Source organism: Drosophila virilis, chromosome 4, assembly GCF_030788295.1.
Source record: "Drosophila virilis strain 15010-1051.87 chromosome 4, Dvir_AGI_RSII-ME, whole genome shotgun sequence".
NCBI classification, from domain to species: domain Eukaryota; kingdom Metazoa; phylum Arthropoda; class Insecta; order Diptera; family Drosophilidae; genus Drosophila; species Drosophila virilis.
In genome coordinates this window covers 18,469-36,781 of record NC_091546.1, presented here as the reverse complement: position 1 = coordinate 36,781, position 18,313 = coordinate 18,469, and the positions used below count along the sequence as shown (strand labels likewise).

The 18,313-nt window shown below is 35.8% G+C and overlaps 1 protein-coding gene across 3 annotated transcripts; it reads left to right on the top strand.

Moving 5' to 3' along the window:
• Nucleotides 1–1,925: 1,925 nt before the first annotated feature.
• Zir (dedicator of cytokinesis) lies at nt 1,926–18,239 on the top strand. Of its 3 annotated transcripts, XM_002059074.4 has the most exons (14): nt 1,926–2,085; nt 2,227–2,311; nt 2,373–2,542; nt 2,596–4,163; nt 4,225–5,100; nt 5,155–5,747; nt 5,810–7,006; nt 7,468–8,199; nt 8,285–8,416; nt 8,477–8,657; nt 9,420–9,596; nt 17,461–17,833; nt 17,893–17,931; nt 18,026–18,239. In XM_002059074.4, exons 1-14 carry the CDS (start codon nt 2,045–2,047, stop codon nt 18,045–18,047), a joined length of 6,186 nt encoding a protein of 2,061 aa, XP_002059110.2. In that variant the 5' UTR covers nt 1,926–2,044; the 3' UTR covers nt 18,048–18,239. The 3 variants fall into 3 exon arrangements, 1 of the variants encoding a protein (XP_002059110.2); XR_011416714.1 differs by lacking the exons at nt 17,461–17,833; nt 17,893–17,931; nt 18,026–18,239 and adding exons at nt 9,157–9,240; nt 9,297–9,365 and having other exon boundaries at nt 9,420–9,560; XR_011416713.1 differs by lacking the exons at nt 17,461–17,833; nt 17,893–17,931; nt 18,026–18,239 and adding an exon at nt 9,157–9,365 and having other exon boundaries at nt 9,420–9,560.
• The last annotated feature ends 74 nt before the right edge of the window (nt 18,240–18,313 follow it).

Sequence of the window (18,313 nt, the reverse complement as noted above, 5' to 3'; positions counted from 1 at the left end):
GTGCTATACACAGGATTTTCTCCAATACCCCTCAAAACTATCAAATTATTAATTCTTTTTCCGGAAAATTTCTCGGCACAACTCTCTCTGATGAGCGTACATTCCGCTCCAGAGTCAAAACAAAATGGAACGAGCTCACCAGATTGACGCAGGATTCCTTTTGGCTCGGACACACAACAGATGTTTATACGCTTGTCATGTGATCCAACACCGCTCGTAGAAACTCCTTTCGTACATGAAGACGCAATGTGGCCAGCATCGCCACATTTGAAGCAGGTAACGGCAGATCGAACTTTAGGTAATGCTGAGTTTTTTGACACGTTGCCTTCTTCATACTTCCTCTTGCGACATTCGACCATTTTGTGTCCGAGGTTTCCACAATGATGACATTTAATGCCATATGTTTTCGATCTCTTGCGATCTGGTTCCATTGGGATATTTGGCTGTAGACCTCCATTTGACCTTCCATAAGCATAGGCCTTCAGATGCTGTTGCATCTCGTCTTGACTTTTAATATTAGTCGTATATAACATACGTTGCAGACTTTTGTCGATTTTCGATGTATGTGCCAAAACAACTGAGACTGCAATTTCCTCCATGTTCGCTGTCTTCCATTTGGATAAAAGTGAGGTCACAAGACGGCTCGCATATACGGAGAGGCATTCGCCATCATTCGGTCGGCCATTAAAAATGTTCATTAAAGTTGCCGCCGATGTTTCCATTCCCACGAAACGTTGCAAAAACAATTCCTTAAAATTTTGCCAGTTCATTCCAGTATAGCATATTTGAGAAAGCCAGGGCGAGGCGCTTCCTTCTAGGGAGCCGCTGAGGGTCATCACCAGTGTACTGCCCTCAATAGGATTATCGTCAAGTATTATGTCCACAGTTTTGCACCAGGCATTTGCATCTGCGCCTGCAATGTCCGGGTTGAACTTTGGCAACGAGATGCTCTTCTTTGTTGAGGATGCTGAATTTGACATCTGCATTGCTTTAATAATCTCAAGAATATTTCGATTTTGAGATTCCAAAAGCTGACGCCACGAATCGTCAGAATTGCCTCGTGGAGGGGCATCGCCTAATCCCACTTCTGATGTCGGAACAGAGAAATCACTTTCTTTGCAATTAGGCATACTGGCAGTACAGCAAGTCCCGAGTGTCGTTATAGTCACAAAATAATTATATTTTTAGGAGCGAGCACGTCTGTTCTCTATGACTTCCACTTTTAGAATGAATAATTTTCATCGTCCTCGAGCATACTACTCATGCTCTTGTCATTCTATATTCTTCTCTGACTTTTAGTACTGTTAGTGAACATTCAACACTATAGCAAACTGGACGTTATACAACACACTCGGGCCATGCTCGGCAGAGACTATCTTTTTTGTCTCACACCATGCTTTCAGTAGCAACCCTAATACAAGTAGGACAGTTATGTTAAATAGCAGTACCTTCTGTCAAATTCTCTGATTCTTACTAACACTTAATCGTTAGCATTCAAAATAATACTCACAATAATTTATTGGATACACGACATATATATTATATATTATATATATATTACATTATATATATATATATATGTATTTGATATTGGAAGAAGAGTGTTCAGGGTATCCCCTAGTCGGGAGCTCCCGACCAGAACGTCTTACTTGTTTACTAACAAACTTTATTATTTAAAAATACCTAAATACGTAACGTATTGATTAATTTGCTTCCTCATACAAGTCAAATGTTAAAAGGCTCAGACTATTTAAATAATATTTATTCTTTAGGGTTCTAAAATATCATGGAAAAACATTACAAATACACAAGAAAAAACTGTTGAGAGGTGACTTTGACTGTCAAAGTAGGTTGGGATTAATTTTGAAAAACTACCACACCACAGCGCGACACAAAATAATAATCAGCTATCCACCACAATTTATCGGTCAGCTATCGGGTAGTGCACACTCAGCTCTACAGTTTCTTTCATTTTGCCCATTGTTTGATTTTCAATTTGGGAAGCAATATTTTAGTTATATTTGTAATAAATTACTGTGCAAAAATGTCGACAGCACAGAGATCGTTTGTACAAAAAGTTTCAAAGTACGTAAAAAAAAGTGGTAGATTAAAGCTGAAATTGTAATAACCGCACCCTTGTTACGCATTTGTCGGCACAAAAATTGTTCCATGGTTTTTGGTCCCTTCTATAGAAACAAATTTATATATGTACCTTCTTTTCAACAGGCAACCAGCGGCAGATGTGCGCAAAAACATTACTATGCATATGACGTCTAAGCCCACCAACTGCAGCTCAGTGTGTTCATCTACTGTAATTTTTTTCTCTTTTTATTCATTTGCATACAATTTACTTACAATTAATTATCCGTTAGCTGTCTCTCACTGAACCGCTTGATTATGAAGAATTCCTTATTCAAAACATTAATATTATTAACCGAGATCCTTTAAAGCATATTTTGGATTTTCCTCAAGGAGATGTGTCAGTTAAAACAATTCCGAGAAAGATTCGCACTGTCGAGCACATTATTCCTAAAGCAAATATGTAAGCAATGCCCATTTAAGTGGTATTTTTAATATTTAGAATCTATTTTGCAGCTCTGACTTACCAAAGCATGTACAGGAAAGCATTCATTGTTACACGCGTCCTTGGAAAGTTGTAGAATATGCACAACGCCACTACTCAAGCTCGTGTTGTACACGAGAGCGTATTGATCGCGAAACTATTAGCCCTTCGGGCTACCAGCAAGAGTTCGAGATTGATAGAGACTTTTCCTCCTTTGACGAGTCATTCACCGATAAGAGCGAAAGTTGCACACCTAGTTCCAGACAATCTATAGCCAGCTTAGCCTCGGTTAGTTCTTGTACCGATACGCTAACTCCTCGCAGTTCTTGGGCAAGTTTTGATTTAAGGCGCTCTGTTAATGACCCTCTTATTCCAAATTTATTGGATAATGTACCGCCAGAACAAATTGATCAATTAAATGACACGCGGCGGCAGGAGGATCGGCAAGATGCCTTCTTTTCCCTTTATCCGGATATTGAAAATGAAGAAGTTGTTGAGCGCAGGTTTCCCGCTGAAGTTCCAGTAGAACATATTGGTCATCGCATACAAGTTAAGTGTCTACAACTAAAGTTGGAGTTAGAAGTAGAGCCTATATTCGCATCAATGGCAATTTACGATGCAAAAGAGCGACTGAAAGTATCTGAAAATTTTTACTTTGATATGAATTCGGACAATCTGAAACTTATGTTATCAACCCATGTTCGGTGTGCCGACGTAAGCACGCAAAGTCGCTCCGCAATATTTGAAATTTCATATCCAAGTAATGATTTATTTCTTGTTATACGACTGGAAAAAGTTCTGCAGGGTGACATTAATAATTCTGTGGAGCCCTACCTTAAAGAGGACAAAGACAAGTACCGAGAAAAAGTAAAGTCAAATGCAATGGATTATTGTGAGCGCCTGGGAAAATATCGCATGCCTTTTGCTTGGACTGCTATATACCTAACAAACGTCTTTAATGGGGACAACTTCGAAAATAAGGACTCTTACGTTGGTGAGAGGGACTCATCGAACAGCAGTGGCAGTGCAATTTTGGGTTCTGCCGTAAGCTCAAATAGCTTAGATCGTAAGTCTTCTACTAGCAGTTTTGATCAGCTACGCCGAAAAGCTAACGATATGAGCGGTACGCTAACAAGGCGGGGTTCACTAGAACGGAAAGAAAAACGCCGCTCTTGGTCACCAGATGACTTCGCCAACGTTGTTGAAAGTTTTCGTCCAATTACTTTAACAGTGCCAAGTTTTTTTAAGCAAGAGGCAGATAAAATGAAAGATGAAGACTTATACAAAATTTTACCCGAGCTTAAAAGGCCAAGTACAGTCATAAAAAAATATAAATGTATTCCGGGATCCATAAAATTGGAAATATCACCTTGTGTTGAAGATGTTACGAATGCGTTAACACCGGAATTGGCTAAAATCGAGCCACATAATGGCGACAAACTACGCCCAGTTAAAGAAATATTGGAATTCCCCCCGCTACCCATTTATAATCCCCATTATAGCTATCGTAATCTACTATTTGTGTCTCCTAAAGAGTTAAATTTTTCATCACGCGCCGGCTCGGCTCGTAACATTGCCATTCGTATACAATTGATGGCAGGTAAGAAAATGATATGAAATTAAAACAATAATCACATTTTTTTTTTTCAATATTGACATAGGTGAAACACCAAATGATGCAGTCAATGCCATCTTTGGTAAATCGTCGTGTCCGGAATTTACGACCGAAGCATTTACATGCGTCAATTACCATAACAAGTGTCCATCATTCTATGACGAGATTAAGATTGCTCTGCCCGCTTTCATCAAGCAGCACCACCATTTATTGTTCACCATCTACCACGTATCATGCCAAAAAAAGCCACACGATTTGCAACTTTCAGTGGAAACTCCCATCGGCTACACTTGGTTACCACTTCTGGAGGATGGAAAACTAAAAGTTGGCGAATTCAATTTGCCTGTTATGGTGGAAACACCCCCGGAGAACTACTCTTTTATCCCACCAAATGTTCATCTTCCTGGAATAAAATGGCTCGACAACCATCGCGCTGTATTTTCCATTAATGTGGATGCCGTGACTTCAGTTCACACTTTGGATGCACACCTAGATCGATTTTTTTTGATCTGCGAATATTTGGACACCCGAAACATTCCTTCCCACATTGGCGAGTGTAATATGGAAGCCGAGTTAAAAAGGTGCCTACTGGACATAGATCATGCTAGTCGTGATTCACTTGTTAGGCATCTGCCTCTTGTGTTGGACAAGCTAATTGAATTGTTGGTTACTACACATAAAGTAGGAGGCCAAATTATGTCTTTGGGTTCGACTGTGTTCGAGGTGCTTTGCTTAGTTTCAGCTCAGCTTTCAATACTAAACGACATAGACCAATATGGACGCCAGAGCTTGTTTTCCACTTATGTGCAGTTCCAATGCAAAATACCGCGCCCCTTCAGTACTAAACACATCACTACCAATGAGTTCTTATCGAAGGAAACCTGTAGCATTTACGATAATGATTCAAGCACTCATACTGCTGGTAAGTTACCAAAAATTATTATAAAGTACTCTCATTAAGTTTACTTTCTTATAGCTCTTGAAGTGAGCCCACATCCGAGAGTGGGACTAGAATCGAATGCCAGTCATGTACGCTTGCTACACGAAGAGCTCGTCTTGCAGTACACCCTGTCTAGTGGGAGAGTGGCAGATATTGCTATGAGTAATTCATGGTTTCTCTTTGAGCTTATTATCAAATCTATGATAGAACACTTAGATAATTCAGGTACCTTGAATGCTCCACGTAAACAGCGGTTTTCACACCAGTTTAACGAAGACGTAGCCTCGCTTGTCGCAGTTGTAACCAACAAAGTAATTGAGTACCATAGCACAGACCCAAGATTAGCTCAGTCATTGAATGCAAGCTTAAGCTTTTTGATTTTCGATCTACTGAGCATTATGGATCGTGGATTTGTCTTTGGCTTAATTAAAATATACTCGAAGCTTATAACATCAAGAAATGCGTTAGTACCTGATTTGATGAACTATAAACTCGACTTTCAACGAATTGTATGCAGTCACGAACATTTTGTAGCGTTAAATTGTCCTTTCGGTACTTCTTACACGACCATCTCAGCGCCTTGCAGCCCAACTCCCAGCACTACATCTAACACTAGTCAGAGTTCATATGTACGTATTATAACTATTCAAATTTCGGTTTACATTTTACGAGTTTATTTTTGTTTGCTCAGGGATCCATTGAACGTGCGTTGCACGCCGACCTTAGTACTGAATTTCGTCAACAGCACTTTCTCATCGGCCTTGTGTTAAGCGATTTGGCCACTGTCATGGATGTGCCCAATCCTCAGGTTCATGGAAAAGCAATTAACTGCATCCGAAATCTTTTAACTTCGCATGACTCGCGGTACGATGCGGAAGTACGCTCGCGAGTAGCTTCACTCTATATACCACTGCTTTCGATAGTCATGGATACTTTTTCACAACTATATCAATATCTACCAGATGCTCAAGATCACGATCGCTTGCAGCAGATAGGTCTACTTGAAGATTATCAAGGACCTCACCAGACTATAGCCACGGCCACTATAAGCCCAGAAGTAGCATATGCTATCTCAGGTAGTCGTGTATACTCCTACATGTCGGAACAATCGAAAAACAAGGTTCCCTTGAACGCAGAGAATACGCGTCACTTGCTGGCTTGTTTCCTTTGGGTGCTGAAAAATTTGGAACGCACGGTACTCTATCGCTGGCTTCTCGGCTTAAGCCCGCATCGTGTGCACCAAATGCTGCAAGTACTTAATACATGCTTAAAAGCTTTTGAATATTCGGGTCAAAAAAGGATGCCCATCCCTAAACGGGCTAATACTCATAGCTTTCGTAAAACAGCGCCAACTGATGTTAAAGAAAAATTAGAAGAATGCATTAGAGGAACAAATTCGGCACGTTATGATTTGATTAATCGTCGCAAAGATCGAAATTCAACGGAAAAACTTCGCTGGCGTAAGGAGCACATGCCATACCGTTCGCAGTACAGTGAAGCAGTTACCAAATGCGAACCAGAGCACGAATTAAGTCATTTTATTGAGGGTTCTCTTTCTACTGAAATTGCACTTATAATTCTAGATTCCTTAGAAATAGTAGTTCATGTGGCTACTAACCTTCATCATAATCTTCTAGGGACAGTACTAAAAGTCCTCCTGCATAGTTTATCTCGCAATCAATCGACCCTGGCATTGCAAAATTTATTTGCTTCTCAACGTGCATTGATCTTTAAATTTCCAAATCTTCTGTTTGAAGAAGAAACCGATATATGCGCAGATTTATGCCTTTTACTGTTAAAGCATTGCGCATCACAATTACCAGGAATTCGTTCACAGGCAGCTGCATCGTTGTACCTGCTAATGAGACAAAACTTTGAAATTGGAAATGTAAGTATATAAAAAATAATTAAACCAATTGATGTATAACTATTTGCCAAGGCTAACTGACTAACTGACTGACTGGCGATCAAAATACAGACCGATCCGTTTATTTGTACAGTAGTTACGTTTACGTTGAGAGGGAGGTGTGGAAAATTCAATCTTTGTCCGTTCGTCTTCAATACTCTACGTTAAAAATGCTGGAAAATAGGTAATAATAGGTATTACTCTTTTATGTTTTATATCGGGATAATTCAGATTATCTCTCAATGATCTATTTCAAATCACATTTAAATGTGCTTCACCAATGAAATGAGCTTTTAAAGAAATATGTGCAAAGTTTAATTTTCATATGGGCGGAAAATCAGTTGAATATAGTAGTGCTGAGACAGAGAAATATACTTGGCCCAGAAAAAGCATTTAAATACCTGTTTTTATAAACATTTATGTAACGACACCTCCCATTTTAGAACTTCGCACGCGTCAAAATGCAGGTAACTATGTCACTAAGCTCTCTAGTGGGGACTAGTGCATCTTTTAGCGAACAGTCGCTTCGTCGTGCGTTAAAAACAATTTTAGTCTACGCCGAGTCCGATGCAGACTTGCAGGAAACTTCTTTTCCAGAACAAGTGCAAGATTTATTGTTCAATCTGCATATGATCCTCTCAGATACTGTAAAAATGAAGGAATACCAGGAGGACCCAGAAATGTTACTTGACCTAATGAACCGCATAGCAAAAGGGTATCAAAACAATCCAGACTTACGGCTAACATGGCTAGAAAACATGGCTAAAAAGCACCGTGAACGCGCTAATCACACCGAGGCGGCCATGTGCTACATACATGGGGCTGCCTTAGTTTCAGAATATCTTAGTATGCTGGAATCCCAAACACATTTGCCTGTCGGTGCGGTAAGTTTTCAGCGCATTTCACCAAATACGTTTATGGAGTCTGCGGTATCGGATGATGTTCTTAGTCCCGGTGAAGATGGCATATGTCTGGGCAACCACTTTACTGAGACGGGATTAAAAGCATTGCTCGAAGAGGCTTCTAATTCTTTTCAAGTCGCAGGAATGTATGAAGCTATGAACGAAGTATATAAAATATTAATTCCAATCTGTGAGGCGAACCGTGAATTTCACAAGCTTGGCAAAATTCATGGCAAGCTTCAAGAAGCCTTTAATCGAATTGCACAGCTGCAGGTTAGTGCGAAATGCAAATCTCCTCTGCAAGTCTCAAATATACAAAATTTAAATCATACACTGCTACATTCTTACTTTTTTATAGGGTAAAAGGGTGTTTGGAACATATTTTCGCGTTGGTTTCTATGGCGCCAAATTTGGAGATCTGGACCAGCAAGAATTCATTTACAAAGAACCCACATTAACAAAGTTGCCAGAAATATTTAGCAGACTTCAGGTATTCTGATATTGAAATTGACATTGACATTTAATAAATTTAAATCATTTTCTCAATTAGAACTTCTATGCGGATAGATTTGGTCCTGAATCGGTGCATATTATTAAGGACTCAAATAATTTTGATTCAAACACATTGGATTCAGAAAAGGCGTATATACAAATCACTTATGTCGAACCCTACTTCGAAACCTATGAAATGCGTCATCGCGAGACTTACTTTGAGCGAAATTTTAATATAAGTATGTCATTTATATCTTTTTTTTTTTATTCTTAGCTGTCGAGTACAATAATTTACAAGTCCAAAAACATCCATGCTTATTTTTTGGAGAAAGCAATCAGCTTTCTTAATTAAAAATTGTCCGTTTGTCTGCTTCCGTATGCAACAGTTCATTTTTTGTTTGAAACTGGGTTTTTGTATGCAATATTGTTGAAGTGGGTATGTTTTTTTTTCGGATGTACGCAAAGGCAATATAGTAGACCAATTGTTGAGCAATATCAGCACCACAGTTGATTAGACCATATTCGTCTGCTTACACTGATGTAAGTATTAAAAAAAAAACAAACATTACACCTTTCAAGCCCATAAACTCCTTTTCCAATCTAGGTTTTGGTTACCTTCCCTACAACCCCCCTCTCAAATCCCATTTTAAACAAAATTATAAAACGCAGCTTTAGATTTTATTGATTTGGAATATTCACAAACACCATCTTGTACAACCTACAAACATAAAACCATAGGGTAACAAAAACAGAAGCTTTCAAACTGTGGGGCTGCGTAAAATGAAACATGCTCGCTTTGGGTGCATGAATGTATTTTACCAAGCAAGTATACTGACGGTATTTAAAATTATACCACTAATTTGTCCTTTTTCCCTTAGAATGCCAAAAGCGGAAAAGCTTATGGAAAATTACATGAGCAATGCAATCGATAACTAGTATTACAAACAGTTAACTTCCCTTAGGTTAAATTTAATTTATCTATTTCATACTTTTTCCCTTAGAACGTTTTATATTTGCAACACCTTTCACTAAAGGCGGAAAAGCTCATGGAGAATTACATGAGCAATGTAAACGAAAAACAATATTAACAACAGCTAACCACTTCCCTTACGTCAAAACCCGTATCCAAGTAATCAGTAGAGCGCAATTTCAATTGGAGCCGATTGAAGTGGCAATCGGTAAGTAATTTTTAATAAGTTAACCTATATAGTAAAGTGGCTTCATCTTTTTAAAAAAAAATATTTTTCATGGGCTTAAACAATCTGACTTCGTCTGACAAAACATATTATATATAATTAAGTTTTACACGTTAGGTTACTATAAAAAAATATATTTCAATTTATTATTTTCACTTAACGGCTACTTTTGTTGAGTACATTCAGATTTGCTTCCCGAATATGAACTGATTTATCTAACTGTTGCGGTCGCTTAGCAAACTTCGCTTTGAGAGAGTTTGAGTCAAAATTGAGTGAAGTTTGAGCTGCGTCAGCAATTATGCGTGGGATAGTACTCTGATGGGAACATTGACAGTGGCGTGATATTTAGGGTGAATTGTTTATGTCTACCAAAGGGGGACAGTTTGATCTTGACCAATGTCGATGTTATCACCAGGCTCTTTGTTTACAATATTAGAAATGTTTATAATTGTGCTTATGCTTATGTGCTAAGATATGTTAAAGGGTGGGTGCGACTATGGATATGTCACTCCCCCAACCATTAGAAAAGTGCCTGTCCTCAGGTGTTTAAGTTTGGATATAGTGTAACATTTTCTTCTTTTACAATTGGTATATCTCCTATTATTGTAGGTGTTTCTTCTACTTTGGGTTTTTTATATTTTATAATTAATTTCTTAGGTATGCTTTTGAACTTATATGTCAAATACAGTGTTAAACTTATTAATATGATTACAAATATGGTTATTGTAATTATCTGGAATACATTGTTAAATTTTGTATGTGCATTTATAATTTGTTTCGTTTGTACAAACGAAAGTGGTTCTAATTTTATAACATCATTGCTTACGTAAATGCTTTGAGTATAATCTAACATATTGTTTGAAATTGAAATTTCATTAATTTGCAATGAACAATTAAAGATTTTTATTATATTGTTTCCTTCTATTGTTATTTCGTTATTTATACAATTATGGTTTAATATAGTTTTTGGTAAATTCCAAGTTAAAATTATATTTGGTTCTATGTAGTTGATTTGAAAATTTTGCAAAATTTTAGTATAACTACATTCTGATGTTATTTGGTTTAAAATTCCTGTTAAACATTCATTATTAATTAATTTTTTTGTTTCTCTGCTATAAACTTTTTTATCTTGGGTAAAATATTTTTCATGAGCTATTTCTGTCAAAATATTATTATTTTCATCCGGGTATGGAATTATTTCGAATACCGGGCTTTTTATTATTTCTCGAGGAATATGGGATATTATAAGTATTTCGTTTGTATCTGATTTAAACCAAGTGGAAGTTTTTGTATTCAACAATTTCTCAGAATTAACATGCAACAAATAGTCATGTTTTAGTAATTTTGGGTTAAAAATTCCTAATCTTGTGAGCTGCATTCCCATCTCAATGTCTTCTATATATTCTGTAAAGTGTTGTAAGTTAAATATAAGGATATCTAATTTCTTTCCTTTTTGTTTCTCTTGATCTAGTTCGTTCATGATTTCTATTCCTTTGTTTATAGCTTCTATTATGTAATTTAATTCGTTAACCTGAACGCTGTTTTCTGCTAAGTTGCTTATTTTTTGTTCAATTTCTGCTTTGTCTTCTTGATCTAATGTTCCAAATAAGTATTTATATGCTGTTCCTACTATGTTAACTAAACCTCTTTTGCTGCGTTTGGCTATTTTTAAGCCGTTTATTTCTCTGTTTAATTTTTCTACTAGGTATTCGATTTGTATAAGGTTATTGAATTCTTTACTTTGTTCAATTAAATTGTTAAAAGTTTCTTCGGTTTTTGTTATATTAACCGTTAAACAGTGGAATTCGTAATCTGTCGGAATGTCTATGGTTCCTGTTTTAAATATGAGATATCCGTTATGGGCTTTGATAGGATTAATTTCAATACTCTGTGCATTTATATAGTTTACAGTTATTGATAGTAATATTATAATAATTAATTTAAGCTGGTGCTTGTATGTTTTGATCGCTGTCTGTTGTTGACCTGTAATTGTTATATTTGCTTTGATTAGTCTTCTTTTTCTTTTTGAATTTGGTTTTGTAATGTGTTATTTTCCTGCCTCTGTTAGTTTCCTCAAAATGTTTGTCGTCGATTTGTCTTAGTTCTCCTGTTTTCTTGAACGGGGTTGTCGTCTTTGATTTAACTAACGGTGAGTGTTTGTATCTAGTGTCAATTTCATAATTTGTTCGTTTTTTGTTGAGATTATTTATTAGTTTTTCTTTATTAGCTTGAGTGTCATACTCTGGTGTACCTGCATATATGAATATGTCCGCTGGTGTTCTGTTAGTCGTTTTGTGCTTTGTTTTATGATTGTACGTGTAGAGTATAGTTTCAAATTTTGTAAGTTTATTTTCGACGTCTGAGTCGCTGTTAATGATTCTTAGTTTTTCGTTAACTGTCTTATGAAATCGTTCTACGTCGGATATACCATTTTTACTAGTGGTTATATTAATATTTACTGCTTCTGATTTTAGCCATAATTGTAAAGCTGTGCACATAAAAGCTGAGTCTTTGTCTGCCTTTATTTCGATGGGTTTACCCATTTGGTTGAACACTTGTAATATAGCTCGTTTGGTTTCTAGCCAGTCTCTACTTTTTATTTCTATTAATGATGCAAATTTTGAATAGATATCAATGCAAGATAAAAATTGTTTATCTCCTACTATGTAAAAATCCATTACATATTTTTCTCGGATATTAGCGATTTCCGGAGTTATTTCGAAAGTTAATTTTGTATCTCTGTGTTCTGTTTTTGCGATGTTGCAAATCTCACATTCATTTATTAGATTTTGAATTAAATTTTGATAATCTGGGAAATAGTGGGTTTCTTTGAACCAATTGATAGTTTTTTCAATTCCTGGATGTAATAATTCTTTGTGCTTTTTTAATATTAATTCTTTGAATTCTGCGTATGTTTGAAGGTCTATTAATTTTGTACTAGTTTTCATTGCCTTTGTTGAATTATTCGGACTTATTATTTCTAAGTAGGCTTCTTGAAAAATTGGAAAATCTGCTTCGTTGTGGAAGTATAGCACACTTTTCTTTGTGCATAAGTATTCTTTTATTAATTCTTTGGCATGCGTATTAGTCATGTCTTTGTACGTAATTTTTATGTTGGTTTTGTGAAAGTAATTCGTAACTTTTGTTTCGTTCTCGGTTCCTTTTTCAAATTCTATTTGTCGATTATAATAATTAAGTGGTCTTTCTGTGATTTGTAAATGGTTACTGTTGTCTTCTTGAGCACTATGTATTGTTGCTCTTGTGCTAATTGTATCTTCGCCTAAGAAGTTTTCGTTTAATTGAATTCTGGACAGAGCATCTGCCACATAATTTTCTTTTCCTGGGACGTATTTAATTTGGAAATCAAACTCATTTAGCTTGATCTTCCACCTTTGTAATTTCATGTTAGGTTCTTTCATATTATTTAACCAGACGAGTGGTCTGTGATCACTAAGGATTTGAAATTGTCGACCAAAGAGATAGGACCTAAAGTATTTAGTGGCCCAAACGATTGCTAATAATTCTTTTTCAATCGTTGAATAATTTAACTCATGCTCGTTGAGAGTTCTACTTGCATAGCATATAGGCTTATGCTCTTGCGAAAGGACGGCCCCTATTGCCATATTACTCGCGTCTGTAGTTAATGAAAATGGTTTTTCGAAGTTAGGGTATATTAAAATTGGGTCGGATGTTATGAGTACTTTTAGCTTTTCAAACGCTAGTTCGTAGTCTCTGTCTTTTATATTGATTTTTGCTCCTTTTTTTAATTTAAGTGTTAATGGTTTTACTATATTAGCGAAATTTGGTATAAATTTCCTATAGAAACCACATAATCCTAGAAATGATTTTATTTCTTTTGGGGTTTTTGGAATTGGGAATTTGACAATTGCTTGTATCTTGTTGGGATTTGGTTTTACGTATGATATTTTGTTTTATCATATCGCTTATTTGTTTATTTACTTCCTCATCGTATATTTGAGGATATTTGTATGGACGCTTGTAAATTGGGTCCTCATGTTTTGTTAGAATTTTGTGTTTAATTGTACTAGTGAAAGTCAAATTGTCACCTTCATGGTACTGGATATCACGAAATTCATGTAAAACTTTTTTTATTTTTTCTTTTTCTTCTGAGTTTAGGTGCTCTAGCCTAAACTCATTGTTTTCTATTAATTCATTATTAATAGCGAAGTTAAATGGTCTGTCCTCTGTTGAGGGTGGATCAAGGCACTCTTGTGCGGTCATGTCCTCTTCGACCTCTTCGTCGTTATATCTAAAACAAAAGTTAAATTCTCCTAAGGTTACGGATCCTTGTGCATAGTCTATTTTTGCTTGACATGCCTCAAGGTATTCTCTCCCAATCAGAACATCATAATGCTCTGAGAAGTCGTGAATATAGAATTTTTGTTTGCTCGGACAAATTTTGCTTGCTCCTAAGCGTATACTTTGTTTTAATTCAATAACACCATTTATGGTGTGAACCTTTAATGTTTCGTTGTAAACTGGAAAATTTAAGCGGTTTGTTTTCATTAGATTTATGGTTGAACCTGTGTCGATGACACATTTTAGAACTTCGTCATTCATAATCAATTTTATGAATGGATTTGTTCTGTTTGTTCCGAGGCTTGCTGATGAAAATTTTCGGATGTATCCATTTTCATCTGCCCACTGTTACTATCTCTTTGACGTTTAGTCGGAGGGTTTGGTGCATTCAAGCGTGAATGGGACTGATTTTGGTAGTTTAAGGGATTTTGGTATCTACCTTGACTTAATTTCTGTTGGAACTCGTGGTGAGCTTTCTGATTGTCTTCGGACTTATTATGCTGTTTATTTTGTGCGTGATAACTCTGATTCGTGTTGGAATAACCACTTGAAATGGTGGTTGGGTTAGCATTTTGCTGATAATTTCCCATGTTCCTACGATTGTTATTTGGATTTCCCTGAACATTATTATTTTTAGGTTTTTCAGTAACGCTATTTTCATATAATCCCTCTCTTTGAGCTACTTGCTTTAGTTTTTGTGTCGACGTAATGTCGTGTCTGGCTAACATCATGAAAAGCCTATCTGGTAATTTTTTTGTAATAACATCTTTGATTGTGTTATTCATAGCATTTGTATAAAGGGTTGTATTGCTAGGTATATTTTCTAGTGCTAACTTATTTAATATAACAAAAGATTTATTTTCGAGCTCCTCGATGAACTTACGGACGTTTCCTTGGTAATTCGTGTTGTATAAGCGTCGAAGGAGTTCTTCAAATGGTGTCTGCACTTTGTATTCTTCAATCAATGCGTTTCTCAGCTCCTGCCAAGTGTTGGCTGCTGTCCTTTGTGATATTCTCTGAGCATCTCCTGTGACTTGCAATTCGATGGCTCCGTATAAGATGCTATGTTGTCTAACATCTCGGGTTGGATACAGGTGTAGGATGTAATCTATCCTTTTAATGAAGGCGTTTAGTTGATCCGTTGATCCGTCAAAGCTTGGCACCTGTCTAAGTTGTGAAAGGGCCTGGTTGAGGTGTTGTTCTGATAATTCCATGGTCATCTTGATGTAATACACTTTTTTTGAATAGTTTTGAGTTTGTAGGTTTGAACTTTATTGTTCTTTGATTTTGCACTTTTATTTTAGGTTAAAGTTTGTGATGGATTATTGGTTAAATGTTTTTTTTTTTTGTGTGTGTGTCTTAAAAAGACTCAGTAATAACGTATTGCAGGGATCAAACGATATGCAAATCCAGTCGTTATTAACTGTAGTAGCTTTATTGCCCAAAGGGTCAATATTATTAAGCTACTAATGACCCGAAGGTTCTTGTGCGGATACGTATTCGAGAAAATTTTTATTACACTCCGACAACACTTTCGGTCGCGATTGTGCGTTAGATCTGGGAATTAATTATCCTTTAGCGATCTTTAATTTTTCCCGACGTATCCTACCGGCTGCGCCAATTAAGTTTTACACGTTAGGTTACTATAAAAAAATATATTTCAATTTATTATTTTCACTTAACGGCTACTTTTGTTGAGTACATTCAGATTTGCTTCCCGAATATGAACTGATTTATCTAACTGTTGCGGTCGCTTAGCAAACTTCGCTTTGAGAGAGTTTGAGTCAAAATTGAGTGAAGTTTGAGCTGCGTCAGCAATTATGCGTGGGATAGTACTCTGATGGGAACATTGACAGTGGCGTGATATTTAGGGTGAATTGTTTATGTCTACCAAAGGGGGACAGTTTGATCTTGACCAATGTCGATGTTATCACCAGGCTCTTTGTTTACAATATTAGAAATGTTTATAATTGTGCTTATGCTTATGTGCTAAGATATGTTAAAGGGTGGGTGCGACTATGGATATGTCACTATATATATATATGTGTATTCACTTTATGACTATTCAAGTATTATTGGCTATTTTAAGGTAATGTTACAATATTAAAGTCGAACATTGCATTTGGGTGTGACACAAGTTTTTCGCCACTTTGTAGGAAGGCATATATAAGTGGCTTCATCTTTTTAAAAAAAAATATTTTTCATGGGCTTAAACAATCTGACTTCGTCTGACAAAACATATTATATATATATATGTGTATTCACTTTATGACTATTCAAGTATTATTGGCTATTTTAAGGTAATGTTACAATATTAAAGTCGAACATTGCATTTGGGTGTGACACAAGTTTTTCGCCACTTTGTAGGAAGGCATATAATGCATTTATGTATATACATATGTATGCATGCAGGTTTTTTTAATAGCTAACGCAGACCGAGCTAATTTGATGCTGTGCTGCAAATTTAAATAAAACGAATTTTTACCAAACGCTTTCCTCCACGATTCTCAAGAATACAAGTGAGCTCTGCACTTTTTCATGCATAGCTTGTAATGTCGTATTGTTGGTGTTTTTGTTGTTTTTTATTTTGTTTTTTTTTTTGTTGTTTTTTTTTTGTTTTTTTTTTTATGTATTTACAAATTTGTCGTTTATTTGTATGTATTTCCGTGTGTACATATATGTATGTGTACAAATATGTTCATATAACCGACATATATATATGTGTGTTTTATATGTATGTATGTCGTTTGTATGTATGTATGTGCGTGTGTACATATATGTATGTATGTGCGTGAATATACGTGTGTGCATGCACAAATTTGTCGATTACATGTAAGTATGTCCGTGTACGCACATGCGTACATATAAATGACATTTATGCATGTGTGTATATAATGTATCTACATATGTGTGTATACATGTGCATATGTATGTATGCATGAGTGTACATATATGTATGTGTGTACACATATGCATGCATGAGTGTAAAAATATATATATATGTGTACACATATATGTAGGTGTCCGGACATGTGTTCATACATGTATGCATGTATGCATGTTTGCTTATACAAAACAAAAATGCATATATGTATGTACAACCAGGCACACATTTATACATGCAAACTTAAGACTTGCACCAAAAAATCGCATTTTTTATTGGAGAAGCGAAAAGTTTGAGACATGTCTCAAATCATTTCTCGTGTAGATCCTTGGAAATGAATTTAAACACGAAACGTAACCCACAAAACTTTGGCTCCCAAAAAAACGTTTTCAGCGATTTTTCAGCACATGCGAGTAATATTTCCCCGTCTTAACGTGCACCTTAATCACATAAGGTAATTTCTAGTTTTTACGGTTTTGGGCTGTGCATTGATCACCAATCAGTCAGTCATTCAGTCAGTCAGGACTGGACAGTCAGAAGTAAATCTTGTGGAAAATATTTCAAATGGAATACGAAGCCCTCCACCATGAAAAGGCTTAAATCAATAATTATTAACATTTCTTTTAATGTATCTTATGGCAGAGGACATCCAAAAGAAAACACTAGAATTGGCTGCAGCTACCAATCAAGAGCCAGCCGACCCAAAAATATTGCAAATGGTTTTACAGGGCTGCATTGGTACTACTGTCAACCAAGGTCCAATGGAAATGGCTAGTGTATTTCTGTCAAACTTATCCGACGGCACAACCGTACCAACGAAGCACCAAAATAAATTACGATTGTGTTTTCGCGAATTTTCAAAACGGTGTGCGGATGCTTTAAAGAAGAATAGAAATCTGATATTATCGGATCAGAAGGATTATCAGCGGGAACTTGAACGTAACTATGAGCGCTTTGTGGAACGTCTAACGCCGCTTATCACACTTACTTCGGTACAAACACAAGGTGTTATAAAGTAAGTTAAAATTAAACTACAAAATTAAATCAAATTTAATTATGGTTTACTCTTTGCAGAATCAATACTTATCAAAATAAAAGCACACCATTAAAATGGTAACTTATACGCTCCAATTTAATTTATATTAATTACAGTGAAAATAATTTTATCTCTAATAACCCAATTTTTACAAATTTTTTACATGCCTAGTGTGTCGGATTATTTTAAGTAAGTTTTTATGCACACAATATCCAAAGCGCTTTAAATTCAACACAATTACATTCATATATAATATATTAATAATATAATATTTTATAAATGCATACTTCCGACGTTTCGCTATAAATAATATATCGAAATAATTATCATATTATTCATTAAGAATATTCCCATAATCGTAATCATGATCATAATCCAACGCCATGAAGTACTGATAATCTTTTAAAAATAAATATAACATAAATATACAATTATTTATTATATTGTCTCATTCACAGT

Excerpts from the sequence above, each read along its gene's own strand:
- Zir (XM_002059074.4), top strand. The coding sequence starts at position 2,045 with ATGTCGACAGCACAGAGATCGTTTGTACAAAAAGTTTCAAA. Across the intron at positions 7,007-7,467 it reads AAAACTTTGAAATTGGAAAT|AACTTCGCACGCGTCAAAAT; the intron begins GTAAGTATATAA and ends CTCCCATTTTAG. Across the intron at positions 17,932-18,025 it reads AAAAGCACACCATTAAAATG|TGTGTCGGATTATTTTAAGT; the intron begins GTAACTTATACG and ends TTACATGCCTAG.